This window comes from Porites lutea, chromosome 5 (assembly GCF_958299795.1).
Source record: "Porites lutea chromosome 5, jaPorLute2.1, whole genome shotgun sequence".
Lineage (NCBI taxonomy): Eukaryota > Metazoa > Cnidaria > Anthozoa > Scleractinia > Poritidae > Porites > Porites lutea.
The window spans coordinates 22,045,793-22,067,321 of NC_133205.1; the positions used below are offsets into that span (position 1 = coordinate 22,045,793).

The 21,529-nt window shown below is 38.7% G+C and overlaps 2 protein-coding genes across 3 annotated transcripts in view; one reads left to right on the forward strand and one right to left on the reverse strand.

The window, feature by feature from the left end:
• Positions 1-1,062: 1,062 nt before the first annotated feature.
• On the forward strand, positions 1,063-5,872 carry LOC140938871 (uncharacterized). The gene is made up of 5 exons (XM_073388397.1): positions 1,063-1,665; positions 2,608-3,042; positions 3,512-3,675; positions 4,679-4,763; positions 5,584-5,872. The coding sequence occupies exons 1-5, from the start codon at positions 1,071-1,073 to the stop codon at positions 5,817-5,819; spliced, it is 1,515 nt and encodes a 504-aa protein (XP_073244498.1). The 5' UTR covers positions 1,063-1,070; the 3' UTR covers positions 5,820-5,872.
• A 1,125-nt stretch (positions 5,873-6,997) lies between these two features.
• Positions 6,998-21,529, reverse strand: part of LOC140938916 (elongation factor 2b-like) — an 18,809-nt gene continuing 4,277 nt past the window's right edge. For both annotated transcript variants that reach the window (XM_073388440.1, XM_073388441.1), the window contains 9 exons: positions 21,302-21,510; positions 19,825-20,058; positions 18,337-18,612; positions 16,705-16,877; positions 12,892-13,030; positions 11,532-11,759; positions 9,847-10,383; positions 8,908-9,040; positions 6,998-7,409 (listed from right to left, as the gene is read on the reverse strand). In XM_073388440.1, coding sequence (XP_073244541.1) covers positions 7,216-7,409; positions 8,908-9,040; positions 9,847-10,383; positions 11,532-11,759; positions 12,892-13,030; positions 16,705-16,877; positions 18,337-18,612; positions 19,825-20,058; positions 21,302-21,510 — 2,123 coding nt within the window. In that variant the 3' untranslated portion in view covers positions 6,998-7,215. The remainder of the gene's footprint in view (positions 7,410-8,907; positions 9,041-9,846; positions 10,384-11,531; positions 11,760-12,891; positions 13,031-16,704; positions 16,878-18,336; positions 18,613-19,824; positions 20,059-21,301; positions 21,511-21,529) is intronic.

The window sequence follows — 21,529 nt, forward strand, 5'->3', positions numbered from 1 at the left end:
GGGAGGTATGGATGCCAGGTCAAAAAGGATTGTGCTTGCAGACTGCTAAGTGGTCACATAATACAGGGTAGCCACTTAATCTAGTGACAGAGGCTACTAGATGTAAGACTCAATGGTACACACTTCTCAAAGCTGTTGAACAAGAAATGAAGCGGCTCCACCTTATTAAAAGCCCTGTTTGGGAAACTTCTGACATACAAAGAACTTAAAGATGGATAATTTTCTTGAAACTGACAAAGACAAGTGAAAGGGTTTTGAAATTCAGAGTAGGGACACATGCAGCTACCACCCTAAAGGGGCCTCGGATCTAAGACTAGTAAATGCTATTCCTCATAACAACAACCTTCAATGAATAGTAGTATCCACATGGTATGGTACTGCCACCTGTTTAGCTCAACTGCGGAGTGCTAGTCTCCTAAGTGCAAGAGGTCAGGATTTTAACATACCAGCGTTAACCAGACCATCAGCCAGGAACTATAGCAATTAACTAAGTAAGATCATACTGGCATTATACCCTGGCTTCAGAAGTCCATTCTCAAAATACCTAAGATGAAGTAAACTGTGCTCAAACTATCAGGAATAAGATACAAAAAAAATAACCTTCGGAACTCAGGGTAATACTGACAGTGATTGAGAAAGTTGAAGATCAGAAGATTGCCTCTCATTGGGCCAAGATGTTTGGCACGTTGCGTTCTAAAAGGGGACATAAAAGAGACCGTGATATTGTTTGATAAAGGAGGGGGCATAGGCCCCATGTCGTACCATAGTATATATCTGTGATGTCACTGATCTGAAAGGGTGGTTAAATCTCCTACACAGACAATTTTAGGATCATCATGCAATATACCTCTCCAAGGGGAACACTAATGTGTGATGACCGTAAAAACGGCTGCAGAGGAGAATAGAGTTGAGGGTTAACTGCATTTTTTTATCAAATGCTGAAATGTGATTTTACTTCTCTCAGCACAAGATTAGACAAGGAAATTATGGCACCAGTCATTTTATAATTTGTGTTTTATATTTAATCCTCTGTATTTTCTTTATCACTTCTGTTGTAGGTGAATGATATTATGGATGAAAGAATGTTGGGAGAGGAGGAAACTAGATGGCTAGTGGTCGGCATTTGCCTTTCAAAAGTTCTTACACCAGTATTAAGAGAGGTTATTAAAGAAGAAGTACCAAAACTATATCAAAAGCTCATTCAACCACCTACAAGCATCCATTTACTAACATTTGCTTCACATTTAAGATCCCTTCCACCTTCCTCTCACTGTTTGAACTACATCAACATCAACAACAATGAAAGTCGAGGACCACCAAAAAACTATGATTACCGTGTTAAGGATGACGTTTCTTTTGCCAAATTGTATGTGAAGCCCCGCATGGCAAGTTTTACAGCATTTGATGAATCTATAGATACCTCTGCTGCTCTTTCCATTTTATGTGGGACACCAGTCTTTGTTTATTATGGAATTGATTTCTTTGCTGCCGAAGTGCGTTCTAAAGTCCGAAATGAATGGGGTCACTGTAAGTTTGCCACATGGACTGAAACATACTATAATAACTGTTTTCAACTGATGGAAGACCTGATCACAAAGTTAAGTGACCATGTGGCTGTTGATACTAAACAAGTTATGGCAGATTTGAAGGAATGGAAGAAAAGAGGTTGGTCGGAAATCTTGTTACAGTAAACACACATTTCAACAATAAAAAAAAACATTATTTGCCTGGCTGTTAATATTTTAGGAAGAAGGAAAGGGATGATCGAAGGATTTTTTGGGGGTTTGAAATTTATGATTTCGGGATTTTTGGGGGTAGAAAAATTTTGGCATGTTTTTTTGGGGGTAGCTTGATTAAGTACAGATTTTGGGGGGTATTCAAAACAATCTGAAGATTCGTGATGGTTCCCATGTATCCCAGCCACATAGTTCCGCGAATAAAATAGAACCAAACTTGTTTTGTGACTGTTTTGATATTTAACACATCTGAGAATCTGTAAATAACTTTGTAGGGTTGTTCGCAATGTTCTTGCCCAAGGTGGTTTTGTTTAAAACTGTCATTCTGCATAATGTTATTGTTGTAACAGAATATGTTCTTGGGTGTCTCAAGTGTTGTTACAATGACCACCAGATGTGTAGCCTGTTCCAGGCGTTCGGATAGGAGGTGCAAAGGAAGAGAGCAAGAAAAAAAATACCCCCTACCCCACCCCCTCGTTGTTTTTTTTCCTGCTCACATCTCTTTGCACTGTCCCAATGATCTGAACGCCTGGAACAGGCTACCAGATGTGAAAAAGGTTCTTACTCCAGATGGTGTGTTGAAAATATTCCATTACTAATGTTTCTATTTTTTGTGTTACATCATTTAATGCTTTCTGGAAATTTTTATGGCTTAGAAATTCAGCATGAGATTTTTTGGGGGTTATAATGTTGGTCCAGGGATTTTTTGGGGTTTGGTTTTTTGCCCCCATTCAATCATCCCTGTCCCTTGAAATCTGGAGTACCCCCCTAAGGTAATAGAGTTGTATTGTGCAATGTGTGAAGCTGTTTTAGATTAAAATCAGCTGCTACTTGGAAAATATTGTGATATTAAATGTGTCTGACTCTGTAGGAAAGGAGATGTGTTTCAGAAAGGAGATTAACAGTGATGTACTTAAACTTGTTAAAGATGAGATGAATACATTAGTGACATCTGTTGAGGTAAACAAGGATGCCTGGATGCAGGATCATAAGGGACTGAAAGAAAACCTTTGCAAATTAACACAGCTGTTTGGGCTTGAAATCCAAAGGCTGGAAGCTAAACATGTAGCTTTAGAAAGCAGTCTTAAAGAACTCAAAGGGGATCAGGCAAAGATCACCGAATCGCTGGTAGGAAACAAAACTGCAACCAAATCAAATGCATCTTTGATCAAAGAAGTGAAAGGAACTCTTGAGGAGCAACAGAGAGGCCTTCAAAGCCGACAAGATGTCCTGGAAAAAATAGTGACTGGTTTAGCACAAGGCGTGGATAAGCTGATTTCAAAGAGAAATCTCTTCTTCAAAACTGGTAATGGTTTCAGTAAAAATGTTCAAAATGTTTATGGACACACCCTATTCCATTTATAAGTGTATTTGAATATGATATTAAACGATTTTTTATTTATTTATTGGATGATGTTATGTCCGGAATAATCAAGGTCGAGGTAATAATCAAATAATCAAAGACCGAGGCTGATAACACTTACCGAGACCTTGACTATTTACAGTTTGGAGCATAAATTCTTTAGAGTGATTTTACTTGAACAGTGAAATAGGTAGTAGAATTACTATACAATGTTATGCACTAATTTTATTGTCGTCTTTTCTTTACCTCTCGCTATTTTCACCTATTTGTTAGTTTCACGGTTCAAGTAAAATCACTCTTAAGAGCTTCAAGTGATGAGCTTATATATGCAATTTTAAAACACGATTGCATATTAATTAATGCGACCATTTCTAAGCATTTATTTGTAAATGTCTTTGCTTCCATTTAACAGGACTTGTGTGGAAAATCCCTCTTGCTGTTTTACTTGTTTTTCTGCTAGTCTTCTTGTATGAACACTACACCAGGGGATCTATGCTTTGTTACTGGTATTGTCATAGAGGCTCACTAAAAGAAGGTCAAACTTTGTCTTTTGTCTTCACCACTCATGACCGACAGGTACGAACATTTCTATGATTATTTGGGTATGTGCTTTTTTCTTATTATTTTAACTCTTGCCAGAACACTAGGGTGCAGTCTGGAACACTGGGTATAGAAAATCACATTTTGGGAAGCATGCCTAACACATCCCAACGGCAGAAATACTCCCTCCCCTCAAACAGGAGTCGTAAAGCATTGATCCTATCCAGCGGCATATCCTTACTGGTCTCTTACTTTGAGGAGACCCATTTACCCCTTGGTTGGTACCAGTTAAGACTTCGTCACTTCTCTACTAACCTGAGATCAGGCCCAATTTGAGTGGTTCTCATACATTCTCTCTGGTCCCCGTTCAAAACCGTACAAATCTTACTTCACTACCTAGGTAAACTCAACAGCCATTATAATTTACTGTCAAATGTTTCATCTTTCATTCATGTAAGTATTACCGACAATCAATGCACAATTACATAGCATCAACTTGCAAGCTAGTTATCGTTAGTGTCAAGTTTTAAACTAGTTTTTGTTAGTGTCAACTTTTAAGATAGTTGTTGTTATTGTCAACATATAAGCACCATTTATCGTGCTGTCTTTATGTAATTTACTGTCTGTAAGTACCTGTTTTTGTTGAGACTGCAAAAAAAGGACTTTGTCACTTCATGTTCAAGATGACTTGAAGTGCTCAGAAAACTTAACTATTTCTGAAAAATGGGACAAATTTATTCTAACGCCTGCCTGGGTTTTTGTTAAGAAACTTACAGTGCATGAGAATTAAAAAAAAAAGGGAACAAGCAAAATCATGATCTTCTTTTTCAAAATATATCCATTTTCATTTGACCATTTTTGAAAGTCAAGGTTACAGGAGATTCCCTGACAACTAACAAAAAAAAAGTTTTGATAAAAAAAAAATCACTGGGCTGACATGTCATATTTGAGTCTTGTCTTAAGTATTAGTCCTGGCTGAAAAGCCAATGAGATCCGTTATTAAGGGAGTTGTTACTTATATGCTTTTTGATGATTACAGACACCAACAGTAAATGGAGTTGAGTTCAGTTGGAAGGATGTTAAAAAGAAACTGAATCTCTCATCTGATCCCCTCTATGCACCAGGTACTACCGTAAACAATCAATAAATTGTCCTGTTTTTTAGCAAAGACTAGATTTGGCGTTTGCCAAAAAATTGAAAATTTTGTTACCACCAATTTTTCATTTTTATAACCTTGTTCGCACCTGAGACATGAAAGTTTTCGAGTTACTAGAGAAGTCAATTAAAGGAACTTCAGTTAGTCATGTTAGCAATTTGTCACCTGACCAGAAATTGCAAATTGTAGGCCTCAAAATCTACTCAACAGAATCTTTGAATTTTGGTGACACTTGAGAAATTTTGGTGGGTGAAAAAATGAAAATCAAAACAAAATTTTCCATACTGCAAACAGGGTTTTATTAAGGGGGAGGCATTACCAAGGCCTCACCCCTCCCCCAGATGTAAATAGGGGTAGCAAAAAGTGGATGACATTTAAAGGCATGTACACAGGTCAAAGTTGAAGTAAAAGTGTTATTCTTCAAATAGCAGTTGTCATCCGTTGAGTTGTACTTTTGCTATTTCTTTAGGTAATTGCGCTATTTCTTCTTTGCAAAATGTGTGAAATTTTCTGCCATTTTCTCTAGCTCTAAAAAAACAGCTGGCCTAATGTAACCTTTCCCCATGGTTTCTTGGTTCCATCCCTTTTTTGGTGGATATACTGCACTACTGACATCATTTTACAGTATATTGCAAACATCGTCCAAATTTGGACATCATAGCTGGTTATAATTAGCCAGGGGATCTAAGCCTATCAAAAATAGAGAAATATTTTGAACCAGGGCACACGCCAAAGGAACATTATTTATAACTCCATAAAATTAATCTTGTGTTGGTTCTTTTTTCAAGGTGTTCGCTACTACCTCAACATAGATCGCTGTGCATTCGGTGGCGTAATAGCTGTTCGCTCCTCATTAGACAACACACCTCAGGTCCGAGGTGCAGAGGTGTTTGCTGTGACTACTGATTGCTCTGTGTTTTACGAAGAGGATGGATATTGGAAACCTTACAAAAGTGCACGGAGAATCCAATGCATGAGGTCAAATCGATTAATTTCGAGTCAGGAATGTTGCAACCAATATTAAAGCAAAAAGGTGAAGGATGTGTGCGTTGGCAGAAGTGGGCATCTGGGGGGGGGGGGGGGAGCGGGTAGAATCGTCATTAATTAAAATTTCCTCAGGAAATGTATATAGACGAAAAAAAAAATAACGAAATTTGTGACTATAACAAGACGCTGAGGGAAAACGTCTGACATTCTAATGCTTTGGTACAAGAATATCAAACAAACTGCACTGTAGCGCTAACGCAGAGACCATGGGTTCAAATCCCATTCCTATCTTCATTTAAATAAGAACAACATATTAATTTTACAACAGAGTGAGCGATTTTTTAGTTCTCCTTTATCTTCATTTCTTTTTTTGCGCAGACAAAGATGCGAATATTTAACTACTCAGTTACTGTAATTTAAGTAACACAAACTGGGAGTAATTAATTCAGTTCATACAAGACTTAACTCCCAGTTGTAGCCACCCTAGTTATTAGAGGAGACTGGCTATGAAAGACAACAAACATCAAACAAAAACAGCAGCACTATAGTTTATGTTGGAAGCTCCCTGAAGGTGCACAATCCTTTGTTTTCTATTGGCAAATTGTGATGGATTAAATTACTGGGACGTGTTTATTGGTCAATAAGTGGGAATGCTATTGAATGTTGTTCCCCGACAGGTCCACAAAAACATATAACAAAGGAGTATCGGGGTTTACTAACCATTCCAATCTATTAACTACGGTTCAACAATTAACAATAAACAGAAACTCATAAGGGGTCATTAACTTTCTCGTACATGCCTGGGGTCCATTTAATACAACTTTTACAAGTGCAATTTACAACTGTAGCTACTGTTTTCAGACTCTAAAACAATGGCTACACTTGTAAATTACACTTGTAAAAGTTTATTTAAAAATTGACCCCTGGTTAACTCCCAGTGCTGACAATGGTAAACGCGTTTCTTTATTTGGTATGCTTATATAATTTTCAAAACACACCCATTAGTGCCATTCTAATGGTATGACAAAAAGGACCAGAGCCTACTAAATTATTTGGAAAAACGCCATTGGCCTCATACCCTTGTGAGCAGATGCTACATTTTTTGCTTTGTGAGCTGGTGCATGCCAGTTCACACTGCTCACAGGGTCTTGGCCCTACGGTAAAGCATCAAGGGTCACTAGCCCGACTCCAAGGATGTAAAAGGACAAAAACAGGAAAGCTAAATAGCATTTTATTGAATTCTTCACCTGAATTATTTATCAGCCTCTAAGAACGTTGGTTATGTTGTTTACTTGCCATCAAAAAGCTGCTCATGCTCGCTTAGCGAGGTTAAAAGGACATGACAGTCTAAGGGTCTACATAATTGAATTCATTTGACTATAGCAGACCCACGGTTCTCCAAGAATCTCTCGTTTATTTTTGAAGCATACATGTCACAGTTTGTCCAAGAACTTGTCCAAGGCTGGGATGCCCTCACTGAGACCTTTCCTCTTTCGTGTTTCAGTCACAACAATTCCAGGTTTTGTGGTGGAATCAAGTGGATCACCAGGCAGGATTTGCCAGTGATCAAACACACACTGTGGGAAGGCCTGGCCACCAGTGTTAGATCGGAGATCAGCAGTAAATCCTACAACAAAGAACAAACTTACATTTAATCGTTTACACCAACACACCTTTGCTTGCCATGTTACAATCTCTCATTTATACAGACCGCAAATGCTACTTGGCATTGCCCCTAATACAATTTGTTCACCCCCAACATCATTAATCATTGTTTTCACTATCTTTTTGGACGACTGTAATACTCAGGAGAAATTGGAAATGATTCTCGTGCATTTTCTTTCATGGGGTGGGGGGGGGGAGGGGAATAAAGTGTATTATGGGAATGTGAAAGTGGAAAATTGCTGGGCAAATTTCGAGACTTTTTAAGAATTCAAGACTCTTTACTAAACCTGTATTTCTTACAGCATTAGCAAAGTGATAATGAAGGTCTGTATGTTACCATTAAATTTTTAGGTTTTGTTTTTCCCTTGAATAGGGTGTCATTTTTCGGGTCTGGGCCTTCAATGGGGTGTCAATTTTCGTTTGCCTCTTCCTGAAATGGGGTCAGGGTTTAAGAATGCAGGAGGCACACCTCTTTCCGAAAATTATGGGAGTACCATCTTGGTTAGCCTGTGAACTGCAGACATACTTCTGGTCGTCGCTTTTTTTTCTCTTACTTTTTGGAGGGAGAGAAGCGACGACCGGAAATACGTCTGAAGTTTGCAGGCTACCCCCGGGTAAGACTATGGTGAACACGCCGTTTAGAAAATAGAGAGAAAATATTGTTTCAAGTTTAAATGATATACGCAAGGAAAATTTCGCTAAGAAATTGCGTTTGTGACATCCTTTTCAAATATCACATTATTGATGACGTGCTGTGATGGGAAAATTCTTGCCCTGTCTTATGGTTTGTCCTATTGGTTTAGCTACAATCATGGACAAAAGTTCTGGGATACTTTTGCATTTCTAGGGCGTGACTTCTAAGGCCATGAATAAAAAAAGGCCAGTTAGCCTTATGAAACAAAAAAAACAATTGGCATTATTTTCAACTGGGACATTTCCATAATGCACCCCCTCTGCCCCCCACAAAATATCGCATGAGAGTATAACTCTTAACGGAAATTCAAAACATTATTTTCAATCTACTCTTCTTAATCATGACAGCCGCCCAACCTTTGATGTTTAGTTTTTTTTTCTGTCGGATATTGCATTTTAAGCCCTTCTAACAATCTATGGCAAGTGAATATATTTCTATTTAACGGAGTGATCTACAAATAGCATATTCCTCTCTTGTAAGGAAAGACTTCACATGCAGGGAGAGAACTACAACAAATTGGAGCTTTTCCCATGGGGACCGTGGGAGGGCCGCTTGTTTCTGCAACTCCCGCGCAAGGTAACTACATCATCGAATACTGTATTTAGATAATCATTTCACGTAGGTATTGGGCCAATACCTCCATTCAATAATTTTGTGTTTGTTCTAGACACTGTGTAGAGTACACAACATTGTACAGTGAACAACATGTACAGATTAAAATAAAGTTAGAGATAAATTATATTGCCAAGGGTTAAATAATTCTTACCAAATGACTCATTAACAGGTAGATTGGCCTTGACATGAAACATGGGAGTTCCTGCAACTTGACCTTCTTCAAATACATGGCCTCGTCTCCTATTAAGCACTCCATAAATGCCTCCAACTGCGGCCTCTGGACACTAAAGAGGAAGTGTACAAGAATTGCAGACTGGTTAAATCAGTGGGCGAGCGATTTGCTGTAATTTTTTAGTGAGAAGATTTGGAGCAAATCAAATTGGAATCCACAATTGCAATCACATGTAGAGGTTATTTTGGTGCCAATTCTGTGACAGAGTGAAGCTATGGCGTGCCAACCTTGAAAGTGGATTGTCATGATATGTATTGGATATATTTCTGCTACTCTTTGATTCAGGGTGAACAGGTATTCGCACCACAGTGGAAGTAAATGAGTAGGAACAAGGACAGTAACCCCGCATAGATGGAAGTATTGTTCAGAAATGAGGATTAGGAGGCTCTGATACTGCATTTGGTGTGCGTGAATGACTTCATCCAGTTCTATTATCGTTGTTGTTCATATTGTGCCGGACAGCTTTTCCTGTCAATAGACCTTTTTACCGATACGGCAGCCATATTGAATTAATTCGATTTAAGGAGTATTATAGGATGCCCAGGGGGCATGAGCACATTTTGTTTGTATTTTCGAGCGCTTTTCGGGACATTTTTTCTTGAATTTTTCTTAGAATAAGATTGTAATGGGAAAAAAGATCCCTGTGCTGTGTTTAGATGTAATAATGATAGCCTTTTTCCCGAGAAATATACAGTGAAAGACCATATTTCTAATACTAAACTAGAAAAGGCGATCATTATTACATCCAAACACGGCACAAGGATCTTCTCTCTCATTACACTCCCTACCCCAACATTCCTAGAGCACCTCCCCAAGATAAGCTTGAGCATTCCAGGGTGTTTAAGCTGTTTTTCTCACCTGAATTTCAACCAAATATATTGGCTCCAATATACGTGGCATGGCAGTCAACATACAGGCCAGGAAACAGCGACGGGCAGTTGGAATAATCTGACCACCACCCCTGTGAATTGCATCAGTGTGAAGTGTTACATCATGGATATTGAACCTCACACCACGGACATTTTCCTCACAAAGAGGACCTTCCTTGGTTGCCCACTGGAATCCGGCTACAACACTATCCTTAATTTCATTCAAGTACTGCACTCCCTTGCTTACATCAATCACCATATTTGGACCAGTTCCCTCAGGACCAAAGCACCAAATCTTCCGAGCTTCTCCAGCTTCCCACTCATACTTGTCAGCCAAGTACCTGGCACGAAGTTTGGGGTCTTGTCTAGAGGTTACATCTCCTTTGTCAATGTCTTCAGCCAAGCCGTCAGGAAATGGGGCAGCTCTCATAAAAAGACGGTTATGCTTGTTTGGTGATTTTGACAAGCATGTCTGGTTGGATTCCTCTGCCACTGTTTCACGATAAGACACGACTGGATCTGATTTCTGCAAAAAAGTGATATTAACACTGTTTATAGCATGCAAGAATTTTCAACTGAGCAAAGAGTAATGGGGGGTGGGGGTAGGTTCAGTGGGACTAATAAACAAGTTCTAAAAGTTAATTCAATACCACTGTTCAAGTGAACTATTACTAGGAATTTACCTTTGAAATTTCACTATTAGTCACTAAAATAGTGGCAAAACAGATCAGCTACCTCATTTAAGTCCTGTAAGACTCTGAATCTAGAGATGGGAAAACTAGTGTGAAATGGGTAAAACGCCATGCGATGTCCCAAATTTCCTAGTGAAAGGACTTCCAGTGGGGATTATGGGTATTGGAAGTCACATATCACTTTAAAGCTGTAGCAAAAATTATCACGATTAATTTTTACGATTTAGGTTTGTAACTTCTATGTTTTGTTGGCAGCCATCTTGAAATAAGAGAAACAGTAAGTCCGCACATTTGGTGGCAGCAGCAAGTTGCGGTGGGCTAAAATAATGTAATCAGAGTTTTCTTTGGATTGAGCTAGCTATTTATTGATATGTAAGTTTGAAACAAACCTATAACTCCCAAAATCTTTTTGTAGTTTGACTTTTCGAGAAAACATGAGAAATCAGTTGCCAACTCATTAAAGCATGAGATAGGTCACAAAATCGTGAGTCGTGACAAAACTTGTTTTTCAGCAAAATTTCCAGGAGTGAATGGGTTGAGCAAAGTACCAAGTTTTTTGAGAAAATCCACTTTTGGGCATAAAACAACCAAATCAGGTGAAAAACTCAGCAAAAACGACTTAAAGCTTTTTTGATTGACCCATTTGCTGCTGACCCGCTTGTAACTGCAAATGCAGAACCACATTCCTTCTACCGCTTATGATGTCATCATCGGTTTTTTCAAACCATACCAAGTTGCGCATGATTCATTTATTCAAGGAGGCTGGAAAAAAATACAAAAAAGTGTCACTTCCACCTGGAAAATTCCCATGAAAATCTTGTTCCACTACCCAACTAACTTTCCTTCCTTTCTTCTACATGTAATCCTAGGATCCTAAAATCTTGCAATGTTTACTATTTCCCATTAACAGAACAGGAAATAAAGATTCTAATAATTCATTTCAGACAGCCCTTTACTTATTATGTTTCTAGTATGCAGTCACCTTGATAGGAATGCAAGCATGGTCTTCTTCCAAATCTTTCAGACAGATTTCCAAGTGCAGCTCTCCTGCTCCAGCCACAATGTGTTCTCCGCTCTCTTCAATGATACACTGCACCATGGGATCTGATTTTGACAGTCGCTTTAGACCTTCCACCAGCTTGGGCAAATCAGATGGGTTCTTTGCCTCTACTGCTACACGAACCACAGGGGAGACTGAAAATTTCATCACCTTCCAATAAAAGAAGTAACATTAAAAAATACAGTTAACCCTCTATTAATAACTTCCCCTCTTTCAGGAAAGCCCCACCCCCCACCCTGGGACAGTCTCCCTCGCAGCCATTTTTGTCCCCACTCAACACTCCTCCCCTTTGTTGGGGAGGAGCATTGTGTGACAAGACAAATAGATGCGATGGAGACTATTCACCACTCGACTGAAACATTTCTATTGGACTGATCTGATATGGTTTATTAACATACTGGAAGTTTGATTTGTTTTTTACCTTTACTGCAAGACCTCTAACTTCATGTGGCTGAGTTTTTCCACTTTGCATTCTAGCTCTTTATGAAGCTGATACCATCATCTTCTCTAATTATCAGATAAGCCCCCCTTTCTATTAAGTCCCCCTCCCAAACGTGTTTGATGATTTAATATAAAGTAATAATGGGCTGCAATGATAAGCAAATGACTTTGCATCACAACAATAATAAGAGGACATTACATGGCTGTGCAGAGATACCAAAGTTCACATCCCTAAGCGGCCATGCAATATAAACCCCAATGTAAATACCAACCTACGTCACTTTAACATTTCTAAGATGTGAAAGGCGTGATTTATGATGAAGCCCAGCATGGCAACCATGATCTTTTCATGTGTGAAGATAACATGTTACTTTCACCATGTGTGAAGACATATTTTTGTGTGAAACCTCACCTGATATTTTATTGGTGTTTACATGATAAATAATGAATATCAACTGTTAATAAGCAAAGGTTACTGAGTGCGGGCGACAACAATCAAAGGTCAAAATGCTTTTGCTCCATCGCTGTGCTTTGCGCAAGTTTTAAGTTACAGATAGTCAAAACATGCGATCAGACTACAAGTGATAGCAGCGCTAAACATGCGCGATCAAATTGCATTCTGTGCAGTACATTCCATTCCATTCATTCTTACAGACAGAGTTTTTTCTTGTAATGTATTATTTTAATGTACTTTTATGTATTGTGCTCAAAGATATTAGCTCGCAAGCTACTCAAAAAATGCGAGTGTAAACAAAGTTACGTAATAATGTACGTATGTATGACCATAGACAGATTTGTAAGGTCCTTTACAATAATATATTATTGAGCTAAAGAAACTGACCTTCAAGTTATGAGCCTGTTCATAGTCAGAAATTGTACCAGTCTTGGCTAAGTACTGATCTATCCCCACTAGACCCACTATGTTGCCACAGGGTACATCCTCAATAGCTTCAACATAGCGCCCCATCATCAAAACTGTCCTGGCAGGTTGTAAAAGACAAGAACTGTCAGTGCAGTCAATGTACAATAAAGTCAGTAAATTAACCACCCTCTGACCTATGTTTTGGGGCTGTTGCTAGGGACAATTCTGGCGGTATAACTAAGACTCATTTTGGCATACATTAGTAATTTTATAGCACAGTACTTGTGAAGGATACATTATACAGTGCAGTTCAAAAGTACGTTGACAGTCCATTGCGAGTCTCGATTCTCGATTCCTGCGCGAATCGAGAATTGAGAACAAGCTATCGAGAAATGTGTCCAAGATCAAGTCTCACAAAATGGAAAACAAAAAATTCACCCATGACTGATTTCTCGATCATTTTACATAGACAAAACACGACATGGTTCATTCGCGCAAACAACCTGTGTATACTTGTGTACAAGAAACACAAATAACAGCATGGTTACTTTGTAACGTTAAACCTGGCTGCTTGGCATTGTAATGATCAGCTGTAACATGCACAATATAGCATGTTCTTTTAAAGTTTTAGTTAACCTCTCTTAAAATTGGGCTTGTCTTTTCTGCGATGGAACATGATACACGTGAACTTTTTTGTTGCCTAGCTTGGACTGCAACTACCGGAAAGCAGATTGTATTGCACGAGACTATAAAATGTTTTCAAAGCTCTTGCAGGCTTCTGAAGTTTTCTGAAGCTTTACATGTATATTCAAATCCAAACTTTTATGTACACAGTCACGTCTCATAAAATGGAAAGGGCGAAATATCACACTGAGAAGCCATAACGTTTCACAAAAACAGCAATTCAGGTCAAGAGGTCCAATTGCAAGTAAAGCTTCCAGTGAAAAAAAAAACCTGACCGTAGACACTGATGAACAGACATTCACCTGCAATAACGCCAATGGACATTCACAAACAGGCAATCGAAAAAAATTGGCCAGTAGAATAATTATTTGAAAGACAAGGCGAAGAACAAAAGCGACAAGAAGAGCCTCAAGACTTTGTTAACACACTGTCGGGTATTAAACATTTATTTACACAAGCTTCCTTTTATTTTGGATTTTACAGATACAAAGTCATGGATTGCCTTTCTAGTTCAACTATGGAACTGACAACTTCTGTTATTTAAATGATAAAAAATACCGTTCGCACATTTTTAACGTTTGGATGCAAAGTGTCACCCAAGTTGTGCAAGCGAATGCAAATTTCCTGAAGAGTTCTCAACGGCTACTGTATCATTTTGCATAGTTCATTTTGCAAGAATAAAACGCTAACTAGAGTTTGTTATTTTATAGAGTAGAAAGATTTTTTCTGACATGAGAGAAGTTAGGAAGATTACTCAAAACTTAAGCAAAGGTTGAAGATTCTTGCAGTGATCGAGTATTGAGAGTAGAGAGAAACTTATTCTAAACTAAACAAGGCCGTTCGGGTTTGATGAGTCTCTCAGGAATCAAGAATCGAGAATCAACTTACTTTTGAACGGTACTGTACAGATGTTAATAATTATGATGTCATTGAACCAGGCCCATGATCACGTGACCAGAGACAAAAATGTCTGAAATCTTGGACGTTTAAACCATTTTAATCACTGGTTATTTGTGGATATGTTATTCTTATTTCAGTTCCCATAAAACTATGCATAGATTTTGTTTGTTTCCTTTGAAACTAAATTTCTCAAACTCATTAACAATTCATCAAGAAAATACAAAGGAAATTAACTGTTAATGAGTGTTTGGAAATCAGATGAAAAACTGATCAGTTTTGCATCCTTAATTTCTCCTTCCAAAATTATTTTGTTTGAGAAGTAATATCAAGCATTTGACAGTGTTTCATCACCAGATGAAACACCTCAAACTTCATCAAAAATACTCTGCTACGCATCGTATCATTTTCTTGGTGTTTTATCTGGTAATGAAACACTGTGTCTCATGCTTGATATATTACTTCTAAACCAGAATTGAAGTGTTTGAAAAAGTGATAATTTGTTTGATGGAATTGACTTCTTTAAAGGCCCATGTTCACCCAAACGGCTTTGCGCGCTTGTGTTTTTGTTTTGAAACGATTCTTTTGTCAAATGCAGTGTTTTGATTGGCTTCCACTTTGAGGAGCGTTGCGTGACGATACTAAAAACGACTGCGAGGGAGACTACAATTGCAGCTTTTTTCACGCTTGACCGAAGCTTAGAGAGAGAGTATCAAAGAAGCCAGTAAGACTTTTAATTCTTTTCGAAATGGAGGAAGATATATCGCCGACTTCGTTAAATGTCACCGCAGAAAGCACCTCAAAATTTAAACTGGTAGTTAATGTATATGGATGCCTTGTTGAGTCCGATGAACACAATGAAGATCATAAATTACAGGTGAGGTTTTCCTGAAGCCCGATTCGACTGTGAAATGTTTTGATTCCTCAATCTATTATTTTGTGTTAATTCTTAGGAAGCTTTTAGGTATGTGTTCTCGAAAGAATAAGCGAGAAGTTGTGTTTGCAAAGCGCCGAATCAGCACTGCATACAGTCTGTAATCGCTGTAATCGCTGTATTACACTTTCTTTAGGTTTTGCTAAGGATTGGTTTGCTAATAAGAGTTCTCGCTACTTTAGAGCCGGCTTTAATCGTGATACGCCAGACGATAAGTTTACGTTAAGGATATCACTCGCTTCATAGGTTAAATTAAATAAAGCATTGTTCATGTTAGATTGACTCGCTTGTTTTGCTTTCAACTGATTTCAACGGGACCTTTGTTTACAATTGAACATTCGATGTAGAAGGAACTCGGCAAACACGCTGTCTGTAGAATTTACAGCCAAGAGTTTCTTTCCCATCTCTCCAGGGATTAAAAAAAGCGGATTCACGGAGATGAGTGTACTTCGGCGACCCCCGTCGACGCGGTCTTCCAACCATGCTTCCAACCGTTCGTTTCGATGGAGCCGCCATCGAAAGTGCTGCAGTGAAACAAACACTCACAGAAACAAAAAGGCTCGATACCATTCCAAAATATCCAAAAAGATGTAAAGAAAAATACCAAAAGAACTTGTTGAGACTTTCTTTTAAACCAGATTTAGCGAACTGTAGAAGATTAACAAAGATTGACTTTACACACTAAAGGCAGCGATTTTCAACTACGCGAAATGTTTTTTCTGGAGTACAGGGCGCGCAATGCATCTAGGGTGAACATGGGCCTTTAAAAGAAATGCCTAGTTTTACTTCTGAGATCATAACAAAAGGTTTTTGATAAAAAAAATACAGAATGTGAAACAAACACCGGAATTACTTCAGAGTCTTCTAGGAAACCGGAAGTTGTTTCTTCTGATCTGATGCATGCCCTTTTCAGTTAATCAGAACGGCGTGGAGGAGCCGGCAGGTAAAAGGGAAAGAACCAATTTTCACCACTCTTTCTTTAATTGACAAGTTGATGAGTTCTTTCGAATAAATTTTATTGGGGAAACTTTTTTAAGTATGTGAAGCTTCCTTGTGAATGAAAATAGTGCCTTAAATACAACCTTGCTCTGAAATATAACAAAATTACAGGGAATTTTTTTTGCGGGTTAATTTGCAATGGCTTGTATCGCTACGTTGATCATATCTTCATTCAAAAATTGCAGAACTTTCCACTGTGATAAATTGGTAACAATAAAAAAAAGGACTAAATTGCTGTGTAAACTGCAGTCCTTTTTGATGTCACCTGATTAACTTACCTCTGGATGCTTTTTTGATATAAATCTTCTTTCTTGCCTGGAATATAATTTGGGCCCATAATTCGTACTTTCATCCCTGTAGCAACTGTTCCTGAGAAAACACGACCAAAGGCATAGAAACGACCTTTATCTGCAGTGGGGACCATCTTGGAGACATACACACAGAGTTTACCCTATTGCAAAAGAAAAATGTGTAAGACTTCTTTTCTTGAGTGTTGCCTGTTGGCACTATTGGAATAAGCATTGGTATAATGTTTGTTCTCCTTTTGGTTTGCCTCATTAAAAGGTTCTTGAATCAAAGGGAGAATTTGATAGTAGAGAGATTAAGAGTCACGTTTACGGCAAACAGCAAACATCAGATTCAAGTTGAGAATTCCTTAGCATAGAAAATAACGAGATAAAAACTGTCCAGAACAATTCTTATGGATGATGACACTGGCATGAAACTACTTATTTTTGTGTAGAAGTAATGAACAGTAAATGACAATTAAGGGGAAAACTTGGTCTTGTGGTACAAATTCACATTTCTGTTTGGCGTAAATGTGAATCTTACTCTCTCCATTAGTTCAGCAGTCCCCCGGGGCCTAGGCTCGATTTCTGCCGTCTCCTGGGTCCGGTCTTTGATCCTCCCCGAAGAGAGACGGCTGGACGTGTGACCCGTTGACCTTGTCTGTGACGTAACTGGAAAATTGATAATTTAGGCGTCTCCTATGTAACTGGAAGTGAAACTGGTCTCCAATTTTCTTATTTATTTGGCTCAAAATTTCATCAAGCGCTCCCTTACCCACCCACATGACTTTCAAAATAGCTTTTTCGGTACATTTCCAAACATTGTGAAAAATATTCTTCGTTACATTTCTGTACACGGCGATATGCAGTTAATTTTCTTTGATCTTCGAATATTGGTTGCATCTTCTGTGGGTCCGAACTGACTGATTGTTTCTGATTTACCAGACATAATTTCCAGCGTATTGACTGTTCCTCTGTCAAATATAAACGTGGACGGTTACATCTGTAACGAATGCAGTTATCGATCAAGACCTAAAGCTCCTTGAAACGATCCTTGAAGAAGCAAAATCTCTCCAACAACAATCATTAAAAGAAAAGTTCACAACAAACAATCAAACAAAACGTTGTTACTTCCAACTCTAGAATTTCACATAGTGTCTCCGGGCCATCGAAATTGCTTCGCCATGCGATGGATCAATTTTGATGTGATAATTTCTGCGACAATCTTTGCCGGACGAAAATCTGCAGGCGGTAACATGATTGGCTTAACCAACAAAGGAAATCGCATGCATCCAGCCGCTCTTTCGGGGGATGAGTGCGGGCTCATTTTCCCGAACAGCGGCTGGTAATCGAGCCTACCCGGGGCCTTATTCTACACACTCCAAGGCTGTACCTTTTTAAAAAATTGGAGAGAGCCCAGATCTAGAGCTCTGAACCTGTGACATTCAGGGTGTTTTCTGGTATTGAGAGTGGAAGTAGTGCAATTTTTGAGCATAAAAACGTCCATACCATGCATTTTTTATTCTTGTTGCTCACCAGTTGGCGCCCGTATCAGAAAGTTAATTTCGGGCCCTGGCATATCAACTAGCTAAAAGAGTCAAAGTTATAAAAAATGTCACTAACATTTGGATCGCAGTTTTTGATTGCTGTAGCAACAAGGTCATCATGAGGTCCCTCATAAAGCATCTCCATACGATACTTCTGAGCAGTCACAGGAGAGGGAAGATGGATAGCTATCATCTGTAGCAGGGCATCACCTGCTGGCAGCCATTTGCGCATAGTCGTCTTAAGAAGTGGTTTTCCTTCTTGATCTTTTTCCTCTCCCGCAAGTTTGACATTCAACTTTTCATGAAGTTTTTTAGTTTCCTCTTTCTTGAAATTCATGATTGCATCAAACATCTAATTAAAGTTTTGAAAACATGTCACACATCAAAAAATCATCAAATAATCCAGGGAACATTCCGTAAAGACTGGGTTGCAACAGTCATCTTTGTGTGAAATGAACCTACAACAAAAAGTTACCTGCCAAGTAGCTGAAATCACTCCCTTAACAAGATGCATATACTACACATGTATATGCTAGCTAAAGGTTGCCCAAAGGGCAATCTGTGAAACTGACTTTCTCTGCACCCTGCACCATGCCCTATCAATAATAAATTGATGAGCAAAATGCAGAAATGCTAAAAAAATATATTTCACTTTTTTTGCTTGGCACAGTACTCCTCTGCTTTGTTACTGCCAACAGTAACAAAAGGTCTACAATGCATAAAAACATCACAAACTATTTACTTCAAAAGAACTACAAGCATACGTTAAACCTTACACTCCAAGGCAGGTCAAGGGTAATTGTGTAGAGAAATTAAATTATGTTACCTTGGGTGAACTCTTGCTTGGTACTTGTGCATGCATTTCTTAGGGTCTTGAAAAATGATATGTATATATATATTTTGGGGGGGCAGGTTTGCTTTCACCACTAGGATGAGAATCAACCCTCTGACTTATTGCAGTGTAATTTTTATAAGCCATACTGATGTCAAGAGCATTACCAGAAAGTCACTAAAACAGTAAAAGGTCCAATGCAGAAGTCGTTTCATATGTAGGTGTAATATGATCGTCTGAGTGAGTGTAGTGGTTGTATCACATTGGTTGATGGGTCACTTTGCGTCTGAAGATGACTACTACACATACAGGTTGTTGAAATGTCAGTCAATGTCAACAACAGTCCTATTCAGGGCTACACCCGGATGATCATATGTAACCCTCCAAAGGATGTTGGGTGAAAAGTTGAAACAAAGGCACCTGTGTCTTGATGCGGCATGATTTGAGTGTCACAATGTCACAAATATGCACATATTTAAGGTATTAGGACTGCTATATAGTCAAAAAATGATCATGCTTGTAAGATCGCCTATTAGTCTTGCTTACGTAGCAGCGAGACTTTCATACTTCATGCCTAGTGTCTTTCCAGTAAAGTGCACCAGGCATTGTCAACAGTTCTCACAAATTAAAAATAAAGAGACATGTACAGCTATGTGACAACAAGCATTTTAACTCCCTGATAACTTAAAAATGACAACATTTATTTAAATAATAGCAAAATATCACAGTTACCTTAAAAATGGGGTCTAACACAAACTGGCAAAATCCACGTACAGACCCTTCTACTTGAGTTTTCGTCCACTTCTTGGTTTTTGGGTTGTAGAACTGATCTCCCCAGAACCGTCTCATCAGTTTTGCTGGCTCGATCTTAAACTTCTCGGCATAAATTTCCGCAAACTGCTTCAAGGTAAAGGCCCATCCATGAAGCCCAGAGCCAAAGCCTACCGTTCCCTTTTCAGGAGCAACCTGAAAGATCATTATACGGAGTTAATGATACACTTGATAAAAAGATACTAGGGACCACTGTTATTGGTCCTAGCACAACTTAATCTTTAGCCTAATGGTCTACTGGTGTGGAGCACTGGACTGCTGTACCTCTTTTTTTTTTCAGCTCCTTTTTTTTTTTGTCACAAAACTTGTTCTGCAAGTCAAGGTGCACAAACACACATAATCTTAAGTTACAGTTGATAAGCTTTCTGGATTTGAGGCTTAATGTACACAAATAGAAAAATTTCCCATTTACAGTTGAACCTCCATTAAGCGACCATCTCTATTAATCAGCTGCAGCCACCTTCTTGCCGTCGCAACAAGAGTTTTCCCATTGTTGTCACCTCTATTAAGCAGTGATCACACGCCTGATACACTTAGTTTGACTTTACTTCAAGAAAATGATGAAGGAAAATACGGCCCATCATAGAAGACTGATTGTCAGCCAGTAATGCAGCTCCCGTCGCAAGTTTGTTTCAAAATAGAAAGCTGTTTCTGCTAAAGATTTTGCTCATGTTATGCTAATTTATAACAAGCCACTATCAAGAGGCCAAACTCTGTTAAGCGGCCACTTGCCCGTATCCCAAGGGTGGCCGCTTGATGGAGGTTCAACTGTATTTTGGATTCTGGGATTCAGGGAAATTCATCCAGGCACCATCAAACGGCTAGTAGTAGTAGAACCTAACATACTCACCATAATTATTCGCACCACAGGGGGGCACAGAGGGGGCGGAGAGGAGGAAGGGTAGGGAGCAGAAAAACACTTTGCAAGCACAAGCCTTTGCCTGGCAATAATATGCAAACATAATGGCCTGACCTCAAGTTAGAGGAAGGCTGTAAAGAACCAATGAGTCCCAGCAATGTGATTAGGATGCCCTTGCATATCTCCTACAGGAGACGGCTGGTCATCCAAGTCTTGAGTTTAACTTAGCACAAATCATATTAGCAATATTATTACATTATGATATTCTTATGTGGCGGTTTTCATAATTTTTCTCCAAAAGAATGTGTTTAGGTGGGAAGCGTGCTAGGATTAACTCATAATTATTTTGCTAGGCAACTACAGGCACCAACCCAAAATATAAGTTTATGGCCAAACCAGAGATCATACACAGTTAAGCAATCCATGGGCAATTCAAGCATGACACAATAAGAATGGCAAGGAGATTGCAACTGTGCAAATTAAATACCTCTATTTAGCAACAATTTTATACAAACTAACCTGGATATTACCCATCGGACCATCATCATCAGCATATGTAGCAATGATAACATTGACGGACTCCACAATTCGCTGGAAAGTTTGATAAAGATCTTCCATCTCTAACTGCAGTTCTAGAAGAGCCCGATCCATTTTGTTCATAAAGAGAACTGGCTTGATACGTTCACTAATAGCCTGCCTCAACACTGTCTCGGTCTGGACACAAACACCTATTAGAGATAAATGCAA